Below are 19,933 nucleotides of genomic sequence, written 5' to 3'. Positions count from 1 at the left end.
ACATGGGATTGGCTGGCTATATACAGGGGCTGACTAGTTACATATAGGGGACTGGCTGGCTATATACAGAGAACTGGCTGTCTAGTCATAGGGGACTGGCTGGCTATATAAAGAGGCCTGGCTATATACAGGAGCTGGCTGGCTATCTACAAAGGACTGGATGGCTATATACAGGGGACTGGCTGTCTATGCACACGGGCTGGCTATATACAGGGGACTGGCTGGCTATACACAGGGGCTGACTGCCTGGCTTTATACTGTGGGCAAGATGGCTATAAACGGGGTTGGTTGGCTATATATAGGGTCTGAGTGGCTGGCTATATACTGGGGGATAGTTTGCTATATATAGGGGACTGACTGGCTATATACAGGCAGTGGCTGACTACATATAGGGGTCTGGCTGGCTTTATACTGGGGACAGGGGGCTGGCAATATACTGGGGCTGGCAGACATTAGTGATTGACTCATAGACAGTCCTGTTTGGAGAGTGACAGGCTCACTTGAAGTCACTTTTACGAGATTCCATATCTATTACTATCACACTTAGTGTGTGTATATATATATATATATATATATATATATATATATATTTTACATGAGTAACTTTGCTCTTTGACATTTTTTGCAAGGTTTATAATCCGAACATTTCATGATTCCATGTATAGTATCCTCTTCAAGAGGCTTACCAAACACTTACATCAAAGATCTCAAATCCAGCAATGTCCAGCACACCAATGAAGTATTGTCTGGGCTGCTTGGTCTCCAGAGTGGTGTTAATTCTTACCACCATCCATAAGAACATCTTCTCATACACTGACTTGGCCAGAGCACCGATGGAGTAGTACACCTGAATATAGAAACATTTTATAGAATTAAAAGGGCTGGGAAAGAAAGAGGAACAAATGGTTTACAAAAAGTGATTCCTAACCTGTTGGACATTTTGTCCCTTTGTGACATATTCATTTCCAACCTTGACACGAGGATGACACAAGCCCTTCAGGAGGTCAGCAGAGTTTAGGCCCATAAGATAAGCAGCTTTGTCAGCCTCTGAATTACAAAAAACTTAATGTAACAGTGCCTTAACGTGGGTTATTTATCATCTACAACATATACCTATATATTTGTATATACTTATATATTTGTGCTTAGCAAATATATTTTTGTTGCACTGTATCTGAGATAGAAATAGCATAAGTACATAGCAAACTTAATGCATTGAGTCTTCAAACATATATCTACACATCTTACCCTCTGTTCCGTCAGGTTCTGCCTGCTCTTCCCTTTGCTTCTGCTTGAACCTCATGTTTCCAGAATGCATAATGGCTCCAGTGAGCTTGTAGACCCCAACTTTTTCTTCAGCTGTAAAGCCCAGAACATCAAAGGCATTCTGTTTTCAGGAAGATTAAACACAAAGCAAAAATATTAACCAGGCAGAACATTTTTAAAGAATGCATAAAGTGATAATAAAATTGATAGGATAGAAAAGAAAAGATTGTAAGCTTTGTAAATCACAATCCTAAAACTTGCGTTTTCCACTGTAAAACCCCCATTACTATGGAAAGTGCAATTTATTTATTTCATGTTATATAATATTTCTTACATCTGTTGCCATGAGTTCATCAGCGTCATCAATAGAGGCAACTGTGACTTCTCCTTGGGAGATGTAGGCATAGTCATATGGGTTGTTAGTGACCAGAAGCATGTCTAAAATTAAGAACCACAAATAATATTAGGAAATAGCTTAATAAGAGTTACCTATTCTTTATGATTTTATATAAAACATTTGGATAAAAAACAATAAATGTTTTACAATGAAAATACCCACCCAGAAGTTCTGGCTTTTTGTTGGACAATATCTGGTAGAAGATGTGATAGTTTCTTTCAGACTTCAGCTGGAAGATGACACGTGATTTTTCCAGGAGATCTGGGGAGAAGGGAGAATTTGACTGAATGAAAAGAATAATGTGGACATACAACATGGATGAAACTGGCAGGTTAAAAAGGACTTTCATCTCAAATGAGATCATCTCTTTTTATTAAATTGTCACGTTGACTTTGCTAAAGGAGACATTTTAACTATTCTGATCTTTATAGGCCAAAAGGAATCCATTGACTCCTTTCTACAGCTTCCCTGGAAGACGGTTCCACATTATACTTAGAGAATAGTATGTTGATATTCAACTCATTAAAAACCAAAGATTTCTGAAGTGGCCCAATGATATTCAGTAACATAGGTATGAAAATGAAATGTGTTGCTATTTTTTTTTTGAGTCACTTTTATAAGCAAAAGTTCTTTTTGATCTACTGGCTCCGGAAAGATGACAGGGCACGAACTCACATGTTTCTATGTCAGCAGAAGCCAGCTTTCCCGAGGCACCAAAGTGGATTCGGATAAATTTACCCTGAAGAGTGTGGAGACAGGAAGAAAGACAGAGACAGAAGAAGTAAACCCCACTGATATTGGCAGAAGTAAGCATACAGAAAGGAAGCCAAGACAAGACAACATGCATAAAATCTAAGAAGAGCATAAACTATAGATGACGTGTATAGAGAAACACAAAAAATATGAGAGAGCATAGAAAACAAAGGAATCGAAAAAATAATTCTTACAAATCGTGAGGAGTTGTCATTCCTCAGAGTCTTGGCATTGCCAAAAGCCTCCAGTGCAGGGTTGGCCTGGATGATTTGATCCTCCAGAGTTCCCTAGAATGAAGTAAAACAGGTTATTGGAAAGAAGCATTCACCTGATGTTATACCTTATGTGCCAGTTATTCTCTCATTCATGACATTTATTCTCTGCTAAGTATATTCCTACTAAGAATATTGGTCAGCCAATTGCCCCTTTTACTGTAACCTTCCATCATTTTGTACTTCCAGTTCACAAACCAGTTAACTGTATTGTCAATTACCTTGTTGGCACTGGCTGCATCCTTTTTCCCTCCAATGGCAGCAATACTAGCAAAGTACTGGATGACACGTTTGGTGTTTACAGTCTTTCCTGCACCAGATTCTCCACTAAGGAGCATAAAAGTAATAAGCAATGCAGGAAATAAACTCTGAATGATATAAACAAGACAATACAAAGGATAAACTCACGTGATAAGGATGGACTGATTCTCACGATCTGTGAAAAAAAGGAAGAAAACCTACTGAGTATCTCTTTTTGTAAGTACATCTTATATGTGATGCATTTATTGAAATGGACTAATTCAAGGTAATGGTAAGAATCTAAATGATACAGAACCACGAGACATGCTACAAAGAAAATAAGTATGAATGTGTCAAACCTGTCAGCATGTACTGGTAGGCATTGTCAGAGATGGAGAAGATGTGAGGTGGAGCTTCACTCCTCTTCTTCCCCCGATAAGCAGCGACAACCTCTGCATTGTACACAGGAAGCCACTTGTAGGGGTTCACTGTCACACAGAACAGTCCAGAGTATGTCTAGGAGGACAGAAAATAAAATTAATCTACAATTGTATTTATTACCTAGTCTTATAGTTTTGCATAAATTGCATGAATACAAATTCCAGATAATTCCAGATTCTACAATGTAGCATAATCAGAAACACGTGTCTAATATCTTACATAGATCATCCAGGCTGCATAACGCTCTTTGAGGTTGTACAGAACAGCAGGCTCATGCAAGAAGGTCAACATCGCCATGTCCTCAATTTTATCAAACTTTGGAGGGTTTTGTTGGTGAACATCCCCTTCCTTTACAGTCACTGTCTAGAATAAAAAAAAATAGAAAGAGACAAAATTTATATATTTTATAACTGTGCAAGATACCGCAACACAAACTATTACCAGCTGTACTCTTTACATTATTAACTTCACATTATTTCATACCTTTCCTTTTTCAGTTTCTGCTGTCACCTTCCCTCCTTCACGGCTAGTGATTTTAGCTTTTACATATTCTTCTTGAGGGTCTGGGATGAAACATTCAGTCTTTATGTCAAAAGGACGGGTCTGGGCCTCTAGTCGTTCCTTGTCAGACTTTCGGAGGTAGGGAGCAGCAGCCCCAAAATCTGCCATAGCTGCATCACCCATTGTGAAGTCTGCAGGAGTGAAATATATGGTTATGATAGATATGTAGATATATGCATTGGGGAAGATTTATCACTGCTTCTATAACATTTATACAATAAGGTCCTCAACCTTTTTGAAGTGAATATTATTCAGGCCAATGGTCTCCATCATGTGTCTCTCAAATTATGCAGAATTACAAAATCCATGCATGGCATAGTAGCCTATGGTTGCTATGCTATGTTGGGATTCGCAGTATAACAACTGCTTGACAAATTTTGGAGAGTATAGAAGAGGATAGATAAAATCCATTCTTGGTGTATGACCATGACGGCTTTCTTAAGGCTTTAAAATGTCTGAATATTGTCTGTTCACTTAGCTTTATCCATTTAATTATGGCTATCCACAGTATGGAAATGTAACTGTACCCCCAATGTATGTGAAGAAGGGCAAGGAAGATGCAAGTATTAAAGATACAGTGTTATAATGGTTACTTTCTCTCACCTTGTTAACAGACCAGAGAAAAGACTTGTTCTGTAAAATAAAGAGGAATAAGTTTGAAATAGCAGCTCGCGAGGATGAGACTGGGACAGAACAGTGAACATATTTAAGGAAGAAGTGATAAGGGCCCAGTGATAAAACGATGCAGACAACGGGCACATAGCTATTTATAGATGGAAGAAGTCCATGAGATGAGTGTCAGTTAGATAACCTAGGTGGTGGAGATGAGTAAAGTACTATCATATCTACTATTCAAGAGAAGCCAAAAAAACCTCAAGCAGCACAATTAGCATCATGGGTCCCAATTAGGGTACAGGTCTCAGGTACACCCAACTCTCACGTCAAATAAATGCAGAAAAGCAACTCTCCTGGAAATATAAGTTATTTTATTCACCCATGCTTGAAAATAGTTCCATTGAGGAGCTGAAACTTGGCACCTGTACCTTAAGTGTATAAAATCAGTGACGTTTCCAGGAGTGCTGCTTCTCTGCATTTACTAATATAGTTATATATAACAAATGACCAATACATATTACTAACAATATAACATCTTCTGATAACAAGAACAGTATATAACGTTATATTACATTTATCAGACTTATTTCTGTAGAAAGGGAAATATATTCTATATTGATGTTACAGACTCCCCATATGTTTCCACTATTCAAAATATCTTTATAAGACTGCAAGGAAAAAATGACTGATAAAAAAGTCTGCTTCAGTTCTGCATGTTACATCTCTAGCTATCATGTAATAAAATGACTTGTGGTCCATAACCAATTATTTCAGACAAGCAGAGAGTACAAACACCCTTACATTTTGTTATAGATTCTCAGATATAGAACACATGAAATTCTACATATAGACATTAAATCTTGACTTGTTAGATATGGAAAACCCCTCTAAATTAAACGATTGTTTAGAAATAAAAAGATGATCCTATCAATTGGTATTATTAAAATATAATATAGACTTTCTAAAAAAGCCATAACAGCAAGCTAATCTTTGCTAATGACTATAATTCTGCAACTTGTTGCTGTTTAACCTGTTCATCTCCCCCTATGACCCCATACTGAAAATAACTTTCTAAATAGGCATAATGAAGTGTATTGTGTGTGGGGACATAATTGCAAAATCTTGGACAGGGCCCCAGTTTTAAGCCACTATTATGTGGGAGGTTTTCAATTTGAGAAACAATGGGGCACATTTACTAAGAACACTGCTAACTTCACTATATGCACTTTGCCTGTGTAGTGTACAGAGGGCGTCAGATTCAGGATTTCTGGAACCCGTTCCTCATGAATCTGGCGCCCTCTACACTGCCACGACAGAGTGCACCCCTTTGAGTAGTCATGAGTAGTCATTGGTGAAATAAAGAATGGAGATGGGTCCCTCTATGTGTATGCCCAATGGACTTACCCCAGACCTGGCTGCTCCCTCTGCCTTGGTGACAATAGCACATGTGGTCCCTTTTGTTCTCTTATACTCTCATCTTCATGCCTTATTAGGAGCATGTAATCTTTCTAATTCTATTGTGGGATGCCCCCCTCCTTTTCCTAAATCTATTGTCCAGCCCAGCTCCATTCACCTATGGACCATTGTTTCTTCATTCAGGGTGGGGGTGTGTGCGTAAGTGTGTGCGTCTGTGTAACACAACTCCTCAATGACATGGAGTAGATTGTGTGGGGCTGACAGTGACACAAAAAAAGAAGGTTTGCCATGTAAGGACAGGATGGTACCTCTTAAAATTTCACACCCTTACCCCCTCTCGTCACTCCTTGACCCCACTGCCCTTTGCTAGAGCTGGATTTAGGATCCACTTGTGTGCATTCCTGAGGCCAGGACAATGGGCAGAGAGAGAGAGTGAGGAGCTATTTCAGGAAATGAGGCGGCCTTGAGCTGTCTACACAGAGAACTCACTCCTCACTGCAATATTCTGTCTTCACAACCTTTTGTTTCTGAAAGTTATTTTAAGATGCAGCTGGACACAATACGCATTGTGTTAACTATTATATTCCTGCATCATAAGGGAAGATGAATGTCCTCTAAATTGTATCTTGTTTATTGAAGAGAGATTTTTTTTTCCCAAATATGAATTTAATGAATGTAATCCAGTAACATTTTAAAGGCTTTTAAACTAGTTCAGCTGAATTTTAGACTGTATTTAAGTGATCAGTATGTTGGAAAAATAGAAATAAAAATGATACTCATGCATTGTAAATCCTTTGTTCCTTTCCCACTGCTTGGGATTTATTTTCTTGGCTGTCATGAAACATCGCCCGATCACTATAGCCAATAACTGTTCTTAGTGGCCATGTGTTCTCAACATCATTTGTTGCTGAGGATTTGAATTAATCAAAGTGGATAAACTGGAATTCAATCTGAATTTCATGAGAACTTTGACTCAAAAAGATGAACATTGGTTTCCCTAAAATAATAGCTATATGTGTTTAAAAGCAACATACATCACAGGTGACACCAGTCAGTGGATAGCCAGATCCTGTAATGTCAAAGACCCCATACATTTTTTAACTGACATGATGCTACTTGTTCGTAGAAAAAGTAATGTCAGTGCTGTCTGTTAAAGGGGTTGTCCACTTTTAGCAAATAATTTATATTGTTTGCAATGAAAATTCAATTTTGAAATATACTTTCAGTATAGATTCATGTAAGTTGGGCGTTCTTAAAGGTGTTGTCCACTTTTAGCAAATATTTGATATGATTTGTGTTAAGAAAAGTTATACAATTTTCCAATATACTCTCTGCATGAATTCCTTGCGGTTTCCGAAAGCTCTGCTTTCTGTCCTTCTATTGGAAGCTTTTATGTTTACTTCCAGTGGATAAAAATCTGTCCATGGTCCCATAGGTGCACAGCTCATTAGTATCACACAATTTTGATAACTTTGTGTTATACTAATGAGCCATGCACCTGTATGACCATGGACAGATTTCAATCCACTAGAAGTAACCATAGGAGCTTTCTATAGCAGGACAGCAAGCAAAGATCTTGAAAACAGTGAGGAATTGATACAGAAAGTATATTGGAAAACTGTATCACTTTTCCTTACACAAACCATATCAATTATTTGCTGGAAGTGTACAACCCCTTTAAGTTGAGGACTTCCAGTACTTTTAGTATCAATTCCTCACTGTTTCTAGATCTCTGCCTGCTGTCATTTAGAATCAAGGCACAGGACGTAAACATTTAAGCTTCCTGTTGAATGACAGCAAGCAGAGATCTACAGGGCAGTGAGGAATTGATACAAAAAGTATATTAGAAAATTGTATAACTTTTTACTACACAAACAATATCAATTATTTCCTGAAAGTGGACAACCCCTTTAATAAAGAGTGCATGGACAAAGTCTACAAATGTTAGGAGAAGTGCAGTGACAGTCTCTTGGGGGAAAGCAGGCTGCAATGGATTGTTTTGGGTGTCAATAGACCCTGTTAATTGGTACTGATCGTATAGGGTTTTTGGGGTTCAAATATGCTGTACATGTTTTAAATACAGTTCACAATTAATTACTGTGGACAAACAGTAAAGTCAAATTTATGAGAAGTGAAACCTTTCTGTATGATGACCCCTTTGAGAAGACCTGCTCCCTAAAAACCTTTGTCCGATTTTTTCCAATTACACTATACTTTAAAGAAGCTTTCCCTTCAGGGACCACCCCTTTAAAATACAATTTTTTTGTGCAAAGGGGTTGCTCAAAGGGGTTGCACTGAATAACTCATGGAGCAATAAATAAGTGCAAATCTACTTCTAGCCCCAATAGAAGATCATAGAGATTGAGATATCTTGATTTTCAGTAATATACAGTAAACCAAGTGTTTGGCTGGAAAAAAAGGCCATCATTGTTTGACTCAGTAGCTGTACAATGATCTGCATTTTGCTCCATAAAAAACAAAGACACTCATTTTTTACTATTAGAGAAAAAAATCTGTGTGATTATGTCATTCACATTTCAAGACAAAATAGACCCTATGTATAAGTAATGGGTATTGTATTTTCAAAAGAAATATTAATGGAAATGTATAGAAATCCATTCTTCTACACACATGGCTATTGTAAGACGGCACAGAGATCCACATGCTTATAAAGTATAAAAAGACCGGACCGGGCATATTTGGATGGAATCTGGCCTTTACAAACAGGTAGTGTTTCAAATGGTTTTACTGTACATTACATGCTTTTGTTTTGATGCAAAGTTACAGTAATGTTGGTGCAACACTATTTATATTTGTCATCAGCTGGACAACCACATGCTGGAATGAAAACCACACATGACCTTCAAGGGAATGGTTGTGGAACACTGTTGTAAAGTGTCCAAAAATATTAGATTAAAGGCAGGTTGTTGGAGTGCAATATCCTTTTGTTCCAAGGTAAGAGCCACTGTCACAGACTCAGCCACAATTTTAGATTTATATGCCAGTGCTAGTCCAGTAGATTTGAACTCTCAAGACCATCTTGAGTTCAACAGTTTGTTTGTTTACATGGTGCATGGACTGGATTGATAGCAGTGCAGGATGCTGGGAGGGACTGCAAAGGTAAGTAAATGTTGGTAATTTTTTTAAATCAGCCCCCTCCCAACCCCACCAACCCCAATCAAGTCTATTAGCCCTTTAAGTGTTTCACATGGGTTAAAACAAAATGGAAGTGCGATTTAGAAACTTTAAAACATTTTTTGGAAAACACATTCATTTAGGCCCAAATTACACTTTCAAAATGAATTAAATGATGAGATGCTCTGCAAAGTTTGATGCCCAATATCTCCCATGTGTACTGATACCTCATATGTGCTGTATGGGCGCACACCCGGGCATAGAATGAAAGCAGCACCATTCATATTTGTATTGTCACATTGTACAAGCTATAAAATTGAAATTGTTTTGGTAATGTGAACATATGAGGGCTTATTATTTGCTGGGTGAGATACAATGTATAGATATTCATTTGGGGGGGGGGGTGTATAGCTTATTCACAAATAAAATCATCAATTTTTATTTTGGATTTTTAGCACTTTTTTGCCCCCTCACCATAACATAAAAATAATATTTTATCTTTATTCTCTAGTTCACTACGACTACGGTGATACCTCATTTATATAGTTTTTCTTATCTCAATTTTACTGAGCAAAAGAAATATTGGAGAAAATCACATTTTTTTAGTATCAACAACTTTTCAGGGCAATAACTCAATAACTTCTGTATTTTTCTGTTGACAGATCTGGTTGGGGGCCATTTTTTTGCAAAAAGGTTTGTTTTTTTCAGTTCTTTTCATTTTATAACTTTTTTGGAATATTTTTTGTGAGGGTATTTGATGAAAAATGATATAGTACAGGAAGTTTTTTGTGTTTTTTTACGTCGTTCACCTTGCAGGTTCAATATTGATTGAGATTTATTTTACAGATTAATACGGACATGGTGATACCAAATATGTTAAAAAATTTTGTGTTTTATATACTTTATTTGGTTTTTATATGTAAATGTTGTGATTAGGGGACTTTTATTTTATTTATTTAATTAATTATTATTACAAATAAATTAAAATTTTTCTAAACTTGGCCTTGAACAAGTGTTCATCCATGCAGTATGTAATGTAACTAGCAAAAACACAATACGGTGGTCATTAAGGGGTCAAAGGGCTTTTCCAGGGCTTTAATCTTGTGATTTCTGACTCCAGACACTCTCATAGATCAAACTGCAAACAAATCAGTAGGGACATTAGGAGTTATTATTTAGTGTGGGGGCTACAATCAGGGGCCATTATTAGGTGGAGAGGGGACCCAATGGAAATCTCCAAATTGTTTAGTGCATACTACTTCCAATTGTAAACTTGCAGTCCTGAGACATGCACGTTTATATGCCTTTTTGAACTGCTGACAGAAGCTTTAGCGACCCTCAACGCCCCTAATATTGGAGAGGAGCTATATGAAACCCTAAAGGACCTCCTAACAGGGAGACCTGATGGCTTGACTTACCTCTATTGCCAGACGTATCAATCCCTACTTCCCCCATATCTGATATAAGTGAAGTCCAGATCAGGGGGAGACAATTTGAATTGTCTCTTTTTGCATATAACGTCCTGTTAACCCTCACTGGGCCCCATGAGACAGTTATTAAATAGGTGGCCAGATTACTACACTTTTTGAATTGTGGCAATCAAGATGACAATTCTGCTGAAGCTCTTATACTGTTTTGAAACTTTACCTGTCCCCATACCTTTAAAAGTATTACGGGCACTCATGAAATACTACTGGGTGTCACATCTACCCAAATTCCCTGCGTGGTCTACCCTCTCATCTTACACTAAATGGATGAAGAAACTGTGGAGTGCCCCAATACACCCCAATTTTTTCCTAGGGGCCACAGCATCTATCCCTCCCCCTGCCTTTTCAATTTTTATTATTATTATCTGGCAATGCGGCTTTGGGGGGAGGCGAATGTACCTAATATATTTTGGACCTGTGCCTCAATATTTTCTTATTGGTGAATGGTAGAAAAGACCATTAGGGGTGTGCTGGGCCACTCAATACCTATAAAGCCCGTAGCATACCTGGTCAATGTTTTCCCAGCTGGTCTAGTGAAGCATAGCTCAAAACTCCCATTTCACATTTTGACAGCAGCATAGTGCCCCACTTCTGCTAAATGGAAGCAAATTGCTCCCCCGTCCCAGGCAGACCACTCTACTAGAATTAAAGTTGACAAATTTGATCTTGTCTGGGCTCCATGGGATTCTTTTTGGTCCACCACCTGGAAGTAGAGCAAGTGAAGCAGAGTAACTCGATCCATATGTGCCACCAATGCCCTAGATCTCCCACTTTAACTTCTATGTCTCCCCCTTTTCAGTCTTCTGTGTATTGGTTATCTAGAGGAACTCATTCTGTCTCCTCTCAGATTTCTAACAGTTTAACTTTTCATGTTGATGTTTGAATTTTCAAAGAATCTTGTGTATAGACCTTGTGTACAGAGGGTCCTTCTACATTTGTCATTCATTGCTATATAATCCATGTGTTGTATTTTTCTTGTTTATTTCAGGAAAATTGGAAAAAATAAATTAACAATTCCAGTTACAAAAATATTAGGTTGAAAGGGGGCACAGTGAGAGGAGATAAAAAATGGGGACACTTTTAGATATTTTAAGATGTGGGGACTAAAATTAGACATAGTCACAGGTTATATTTTCCATACATGATAGGTGCAGGTCCCACATCTGCAGCCACTCTCTATTCACATCTATTGGAGCGTCAAAAAGTCTATAAATAAATGATTGAGCTAGATCGTTTATAATGTGGAAGCTATGAAAAGGGGTGTTTATAAAAGTGTGGGGGCCACACAATGAGGGGTAATATTATGTAGGCCCCCAACATTTGATATTATAAATTGTGGATCCCAGAATAAGGGGCATTAAACACAAAGAGGAAATTTTACAGTGTGAAGGCTAAAATGGATGGCACTTTGCAGTAAAACTAGGTTGCACTATTTTTGAGGTACAGGCGGTCCCCTACTTAAGAACACCCAACTTTTAGACGACTACTAGTTACAAATGGATGTTGGTAATGTACTGTACTTTATCCTAAGGCTCCAATAAACAGTTATAACAGTTATCACAGGTGTCTGCAATTAAGATGTATTATTAGTCCTGGTTCTTATGGCAATCCAACATTTTTAAAATCCAATTGTCACTGAGACCAAAAAAATTCTGGCTGGGGATACAATGATAAAGTTCCAACTTACATATAAATTCAACTTAAAGAGGACTTGTCACCCCCAAAAATACCCCCACCAAATATGTCCCCCCTGATCCTGTCCCCAGCCCCTTTATATTTATTAAATTTTTGTTAAAATTTATGTTTGCAAAGTTTGTTTTAATTTAGTCTTAGGTACTCTTCCTTTTTCATTATTGACGGCTTTGGACAAAACAACAGCAGATTTGGCTTCTACTATCATCTCTGTGCTGATGATACCCAGCTATATACTTCTGCACGTAACATCACCCCTGCCTTACTCCAGAACACCAGTGATTGTCTCTTTGCTGTCTCTAACATAATTTACTCTCTTTTCTTCAAAGTTAATCTTTCTAAGACTGAACTTCTTGTCTTTCCACCATCTACTAACCAACCCTGACCTCTCCATCTCTGTGGGATAAGCCTGCTGTCTTGGGGTTGTGCTGGACTGCGACCCCTCTTTTGCACCGTATATTTGAACTCTTGCTCGCTCTTGCCGCCTGCATCTCAATGACATCTCTAGAATCCGCCCATTTCTCACAAATTGAAACCTCTAAAATGCTAAATGTTGCAGTGATTTACTCTCGCCTAGACTACTGTAATTCCATACTATTTGGCCTTCCACTCACTAAACTCTCTCCTTTCTAATCTATTTTTAATGCAGCAGATCAGGCTTGTCTTTCAGACCAAATGCTACATGCATTGCTCCAGTTTGTGCCAGTCACTGAACTGGTTGTCCATCAGTTTAAAATAATCACCCTGATCCCCAAAGCTCTGCATGATGCTGCACCTCCCTACCTCTCCTCTCTCACCTCAGTCTATCACCCAACCTGTGCTCTTCAATCTGCCAGTGATTTTAGACATGCCTAGTTCAAACCATCTCCAAGACTGCTTCCGAGCTGCAACAATTATCTGGAATGACCTTCTCTGGACTATAAGACTTATACCCAACCTCCAAAGTTTCAAACGTTCTCTGTACACCCATCTCTTTAGACATGCCTATCGCATTCGCTAACTGCATTAAATTTCAACTCTCTCTTTACTAACCCATCCTATGTACGCCTCCTGTCTGTTATCCAGCAAACATCAGATACCAAGTTCCATTCTTCTCTTGCACTCCTCTTGGATATGTATACAAGATGGTGGCTGATGGCTGGTTTAAGCAGCAGCATTTTTATTTATTAAATTATTTTATTATGTTCCCTTATAAAGAATAACTAGGCCAATATACAAGCTCTTATACCTCTTGTGCCCCCCCTCATCCTTATAGACGGTAATCTCGTGTGAGCAGGGCACCCACTCCTATTGTTCCATATGACTGTTTGTACTCTGTAATATCTTATTTTATCTATATATGTCCCCTATGATTTTTTTAATGTGCTATGGAATATGATGGCGCTATATAAAGATTATTATTATATGACACTGTCCCAGGGTCTTAGCTGTCATGACTCTTCATATCAACCTCCATTTACTTTATATATTAAGGTGATAGGACCCATTGTAAGAAATTAAACTGGTCAAAAGATTTTTCAAATGGTTAATATGTGTTTACAGCAGTGGTGTAGCTAAATGTGGAGTGGGACTTTCTCATGACCACCGCAGAAACACTGCTAGCCATCACTTTCAGCTGCATCAATGTATATAGGAGTAAGATGACAATTATTATACTATGGGGAATATATATGTTAATGGGGTGTTATGTTAATGTGGGCTATTTATATAAATGATATCATCATACAAAGGGGCAACATTGGTGTGTGTATACCATTAAATGGTCACTGTATGGTAGTAATATAGGTATTTCTAGGTTGGGGCCCAACCAGGATTTGCCTTCCGCCGTGCTAATAGACTTCTAGCTACACCTCTGCTTAACAGCTAGGCCAAAGCAGTCTGTTCAAAGCCAAGCCAGTCAGATATGGCTTTTTGCCAATGCAAAAGAATACAAGGTCATTATCACCTTCAGCCATGTCTGTTTCGAAACTTAGTTTGCACTTCTAAGCCAGTGGATTTCCTTTTCTCAATACAATACAGTAAATCATGTTATAACAAGGTCATTACATAAGAATACAAAGAATACAATACTCCCACATAACATATGCAACTGCTACTAATCCTACTTCCAATCTCTAGGTGTTTAGAGATAAAAGGGATCCACATAACTTGAGGCATGTGTTACAAGTGGCACATTTTGCTAAAACTATTGCTAAAGTTTGCTTACATATGGGAGGGTGCAAAATTGTAGGAGGAAGGATATAAAAGCGACAGATTAAGACTGCCGTGGGCCCTGCGCTATATGGATATTATAGCCCCTACATGTCTGGAATTCACTTCCTACATATGATATTAGAATGGGGAATGGAGGGTGTGTCCCTTCTGCCTGCTTTCAGGACCTTTGGAGGACTTTCAAAGGTCCTGAAATGGCTCTTGTGTCCATGTGTATTGAGAGAAGGAACAGATATACAAGAATTTCATTGTTGAAGGCCCTTCTAAGTATCAAATTTCATAGGTGGTTTGGGTGACCATGGGCACCTAGCTTCTGCCCAAACCACCTATATTACAACCGCTTCTGAATAGAATCACGAGCTAGGCAGCTTTTTAAGGCAGCTTTGTATTGTTTTTCCATATTAAATGTTGTGATGTGTCCAAGGGGATCAATAAGCAACATCCATCGTACCGATATAGATGTTAATAAATATTTGCAAATTATCATGTGCCAATAAAATTGGAGCATAGATTGGTTTAAATGATATGAAAAAAATACATAATCCCTAAAGAGTAAATTAATTTTTATATTGCTTTATTAGGTCAGTAAAATATGGACCATGTGTTTTACAGACTGAATACTGCCCTAGGATAGGGACTCCATGCATCATAGATAGTGACAAATACGTTGACACAACTTAGAGGGCGTGGTATAAAGGATGGTTCTTCTCACCATATATGTAGTCTTATGAGAACAGAAGACACTGGGGCAGATTTACTTGCCGGGTCCCTGTGCGATCCCCAATCCGGACTGTCCAACAAGGATGAACTCTGCCGCGATTCATGAAGATCGTGCGCCTGATATCCTGGATGTGTTGCTTCCCCGATCAGGTCCGCCGGAGTTCACCTTTTTCTTACTGGTGCATGTAAGCGCATGGCTTGTGACACAAATTTAAATGTTAAATCCCTTGCGTAGTCCGAATCCGTTGGATGGCCCGTCCCCCGATTTGTGTCCAGTGAAAGCCAGGGCGATTGTGACACAAAACGATCACGTGGGACACAATCCCCGACGAAAATGAGGTGATGAGGTGCAGTCCTAGTCCTAAATTCAGTGCACGGCCCTGAGTCAATGGACTCCTGTGGGGGACTGTAGTCAGCCAGGGTAAAAGTTAGTAAATTCCACAAAGCCAGAGGGCTCAGCCTTTTCCTTTCCCCCCTAACGGGTTGGCTAAAAACCCAATCTGCACTAAATGTTTTGTGGAAATGCAGTAGAAAAAGACACACAAATTAGTGGCTTGCTCTTTTTCCCCCACTGAAAAGGTGTTGATAAATGCCTCTCCTGACTGACGTTTCACACTTTCCTTGTGCTTGCTTCGGCTCAAAGAATAATTCCTGCTAAACCTGGTGTCGTATATGTTTAGATAAGAAGATATCACACAAAGGGTGATTTTTTTAAAACGACAGTATATATTGTGACATGCAAACGTTTAAAATATATCCGTAACTTAATAGTAGCAGAAGGGCACACAGATATGCATAGTTTGGGAGACACATGTCACGCACAGACATTTCACACATGCTGGATTAGCACTCCCTTGGCATTAAATACTTGACATCTCTAACATGCCAGGGGGCCTAAGTTTCCCTTTACTATCTCACTGTAGCTGGTAATGAGTATCTCAAGGGAGGGATAAAGTTGTGTGCGAGTGGTCATATCATCTTTTACGTCCATGACTTTGGACTAATACTAAACCCACAAGGGCATAACAGGTATGGAGAGCGAAGGTGGGACAAGTGTTGCATAGGTAAGTATATGAGGGGACCCATGTAAAAGATTTAAAGCAAAAGAAGCAGAGAACACTGATTATTTTAGTGTTGCTGACTGTGATTAGCATTGACATAATTATGGAAATCTATTTTATTCATACATATAATATATCAGTTATTAATTCAAATTTATATAAGTCATTACTTTAGGAACAGGTTGAAGACTGACCAAAATAAACATATTGAATGTTTTCAGCAAACCACGTCACATACTACCAATATCTATTTGAGCACTGTTGGATTATTAGAATTTGTTATATGTATGCATAGTCTATTGTTAATTCTAGTTATGTTTGTCCTGTCCTGGTAAAATATGTGGCATTATACTTCTTCAGCATGTGATGAGACATTCTTGGGTCGAGCCTTTGAGACACATGATGCCTCTGAGCTGTGACAGCTTCTTACAGGACAGTGTAATAAGATCATATGTGTACCCCTCCCTGTACATTCTGTAATTGATTGATTAATCTGATCTTTGTTCAAGCTTTAAACCAGCTCCAATAATGTTGTCAGAACGCCCTTCTATCTATCTGCATTGCCAGCCTAGATCTTGCTCCCATGGGCATATAATAGAGCAGGGGTAAGTGAATGTACTGCGTGTGACACTGAACTTGCATTAAATTCTAGCTCTGTAGGGTATACAGGGCTATTGGTCATTGCCTATTCGCTTGTTACATTTGTTTTTCGGTGGAAGCCTCATATTCTAAATTAGTCATTTTATTAGTTTTTTTAGACTGAATCAGGGATTTCTGTAAACCAGGTTTATTCCTGAAACCAAATGCAAATAGTAACCACGTACTATATTTATCTATCAATTAATGTGCAACTATGTATATAAGAATCGCTGCCAAGTAAAACTCCACTAATAGCAGAAAAGCATCAGATTTGTTGAAAATTTGTCTGCAGGAACGTTTGTATGAACTAAGTCTGTAAATGTCAATGTAACTGCTGCAAAAAGAACTATAGATAGCAGATGTCTGACAGAGGAAGTTCCTGCAGTAAATCTGCAACAAGTGAAAGGTTCTATAGTAAGGTTCTTTGTGGCTGAAATATACAAAATTATATAATAAAATAGAAAATGATAGTACAGGCAGTCCCCGGGTTACATACAAGATAGGGTCTGTAGGTTTGTTCTTAAGTTGAATTTGTATGTAAGTCGGAACTGTATACTTTATAATTGTAGCCCCAGCCAGAATTTTTTGTGTCTCTGTCACAATTGTATTTTAAAAATGTTGGATTGTCATAAGAACCAGGATTAACAATAAAGCTTCATTGCAGACGTCATTTATAACTGTTAGAGCTGTTTATTGTAGCCTAGGACTAAAGTACAGTAAATTACCAAAATCCAGAGGTCTGTTTGTAACTAGGGGTTGTCTGTAAGTCGGGTGTTCTTAAGTAGGGGACCGCCTGTACAAATAACAAAACATAAAGGATAATAATAATTTGTTGTTAAAATGAATCTTACTTTCAAATCCTAGTCAAGTTCTAGAACACACATTTGTATTCATCGGCATTATCTTCTCCTGATGTCAAATTGTGGTCAGTGTTAAAGTCTTTTTAAGAACTAAAGTTTATGTTCATTTCGGGGTTAACGGTAAACATACATACAAGGGAAACCTGATATTTATGTTTGATTTGCCTGTGGACTAACATCAGCCAGACTTATGTAAAATGTGTATCTTTTTTGACAAAAAATGTTAAACTCTTTAATGGATGTGGGGGGGGAGGGTTTTATTAGACATCATGCATGAGGTTTTAGACTGTGTTGCATATCAGATTTATTATACTTGCTGTAGTTAAGGTCTACAGTGTATTTGCAACTTCTTAGTAGAAAAGTCACACCAAAGCCGCAGATACTTCCCGCAGGCGTAACAAATTCTAAACCTTTACTTACACCAGGAGGGGACTTGCACCTAAATTTGCTAATTTTTAATCATCCTAAATTTCACTTGCACATTTGGATTGCCTTAGGAATTGTATAGTAGAGTCGGCAAGCAAAAGTTGCAGAAAAGGAGCAAAATGGCTCAAAACAGCTGTGACATTCTCCAACAATAGCAGAATTATACATTATACATTTCCCCAATGAGTATTAAATTAATTTCTGTCAAATATCATAGGACTGATAAAAAGGAAACAGTTTGGGCTTCTTGCTTGTTGTATCTTTATTTTCTTGCAGTTAATGTGTCATATAGAGACGTGTAGGCTTAAAATTCATTTAGAATGCCATACCCAGAGCATACTGCATTTTGATAATAATACATCCGAATCAAAAGCACTGCAAACAGTAACACACCAAAACAATGTGGGGCAATCCATTTGCCCCCTATCAATCTGTTTATGATAGAATTCTGTCATAGTTTGCATAAAAAAACTATCTGCGCCACATTTATCAAGGGTTTTACACAGTTTTAGACACTTTTCGACTCGCATGACAAAAGGGCCGTGACCTTAGAAAAGTGTAGAACAAAAATTATGCAAATGTGCCTAAAATTAGTTGCAGCTTTCTGGCATAAACTAAGCCAATTTATAGGTGGTAAAAAGTAAGACTAAGTCATATTTATCATTCAGTGATTCATTTGGTGCAACAAAGGCTGTCTAGTGCATGGCATTTTTGTTAAATCTGCCCCTGCTTACGTAGTGCGTTTTATATTTCACGTCAGACTGCATTTGACAACAACATATTTTTGCAAATGAACCCACACAAAGACATGATGAAAACCTTTCCAGCACAATGCTGTGTATGTTAGCCATAAGTTAACAGCCAGATGTATATTTACTTGTTAAGAAACCCTCATAAGCAAATAGCATAAGCCACAGCTATTTATATTCATATTCATAGCCTGCAGAAAAGAGTCACACAATGAGTAGTATAAACCATCCCAGCCTACCCTGGAATCCATAATCTAGCCCAAGCAAACGGGGTGAAAGGAATGATTCAGTGTCACCCTCTGCTGGTGGCATGTGTTATTGGTTTTCTTATTACAAATTTTTGGCAGTTGAAATATAGAAAATTCTGATGCATATATCCGTACTGGTGCAGACGTAGATAACACATTGTACGAGAAAAGCAGGAATAGGGACTACTATAGACTTGAAAACTAAGGCCATATAGGTCATATCCCAAATATTATATTGTAGCTGGGTTAAAAGTCCAACTCCTGTGTGCCCAATAATGCCCCAATTATACTTTTTTTGGAGTTTGACATGCATGACTGGGAATAAAACATACATCCTAGTATTTGTATATAATAAGAATAATAGGAAACATAGAGCTGATTTATAGTGGATGAAGAGGAGAATGACCAAAGTAATTAAGGGAATTGCAGCAATCCAATACCGAAACAGTATCTGCCCTGTCATATAACTACTGATTATTTGAAAAATGGGAACAACTTTTCCCTGGCATGATTATTAAGTGTGCTTGACTTTTCTTGGTTGAGAATGAAGCTTAACTCTTTAAAGGGGTTGACCACTCTAAATTGCCCGTGTGCTTTTACTGCCTTAATAATAATCCCTGAATTCTCACCAATTGATTCCCTGATGCTTCCTTTATTGCTGTGTGCAGACTCTCTGCCATTAGGGGCCGACTGAAGGAGTGAGAAACAGGAAGTTGTGTAGAGGGCAGCATGTGGATAACAGTG

General features: G+C 38.1%; 1 protein-coding gene across 1 annotated transcript in view; it reads right to left on the bottom strand.

Annotated features, from left to right (window-relative positions):
• The window catches only part of LOC140118565 (uncharacterized), a 65,151-nt gene that overhangs the window by 10,556 nt on the left and 34,662 nt on the right, over positions 1 to 19,933 (bottom strand). Inside the window, exons 39-51 of the mRNA XM_072136689.1 lie at positions 19,819 to 19,879; positions 3,853 to 4,061; positions 3,589 to 3,732; positions 3,288 to 3,444; positions 3,097 to 3,124; positions 2,910 to 3,015; positions 2,611 to 2,703; positions 2,339 to 2,402; positions 1,826 to 1,924; positions 1,601 to 1,704; positions 1,249 to 1,387; positions 929 to 1,047; positions 698 to 847 (exon numbers count right to left, since the gene is read on the bottom strand). Of these exons, the coding sequence (XP_071992790.1) occupies positions 698 to 847; positions 929 to 1,047; positions 1,249 to 1,387; positions 1,601 to 1,704; positions 1,826 to 1,924; positions 2,339 to 2,402; positions 2,611 to 2,703; positions 2,910 to 3,015; positions 3,097 to 3,124; positions 3,288 to 3,444; positions 3,589 to 3,732; positions 3,853 to 4,061; positions 19,819 to 19,879 (1,473 nt within the window). The remainder of the gene's footprint in view (positions 1 to 697; positions 848 to 928; positions 1,048 to 1,248; positions 1,388 to 1,600; positions 1,705 to 1,825; positions 1,925 to 2,338; positions 2,403 to 2,610; positions 2,704 to 2,909; positions 3,016 to 3,096; positions 3,125 to 3,287; positions 3,445 to 3,588; positions 3,733 to 3,852; positions 4,062 to 19,818; positions 19,880 to 19,933) is intronic.

Source organism: Engystomops pustulosus, chromosome 1, assembly GCF_040894005.1.
Source record: "Engystomops pustulosus chromosome 1, aEngPut4.maternal, whole genome shotgun sequence".
Lineage (NCBI taxonomy): Eukaryota > Metazoa > Chordata > Amphibia > Anura > Leptodactylidae > Engystomops > Engystomops pustulosus.
Note: the sequence above shows the minus strand (reverse complement) of the source record. Positions and strands in the feature narration are given on the sequence as shown.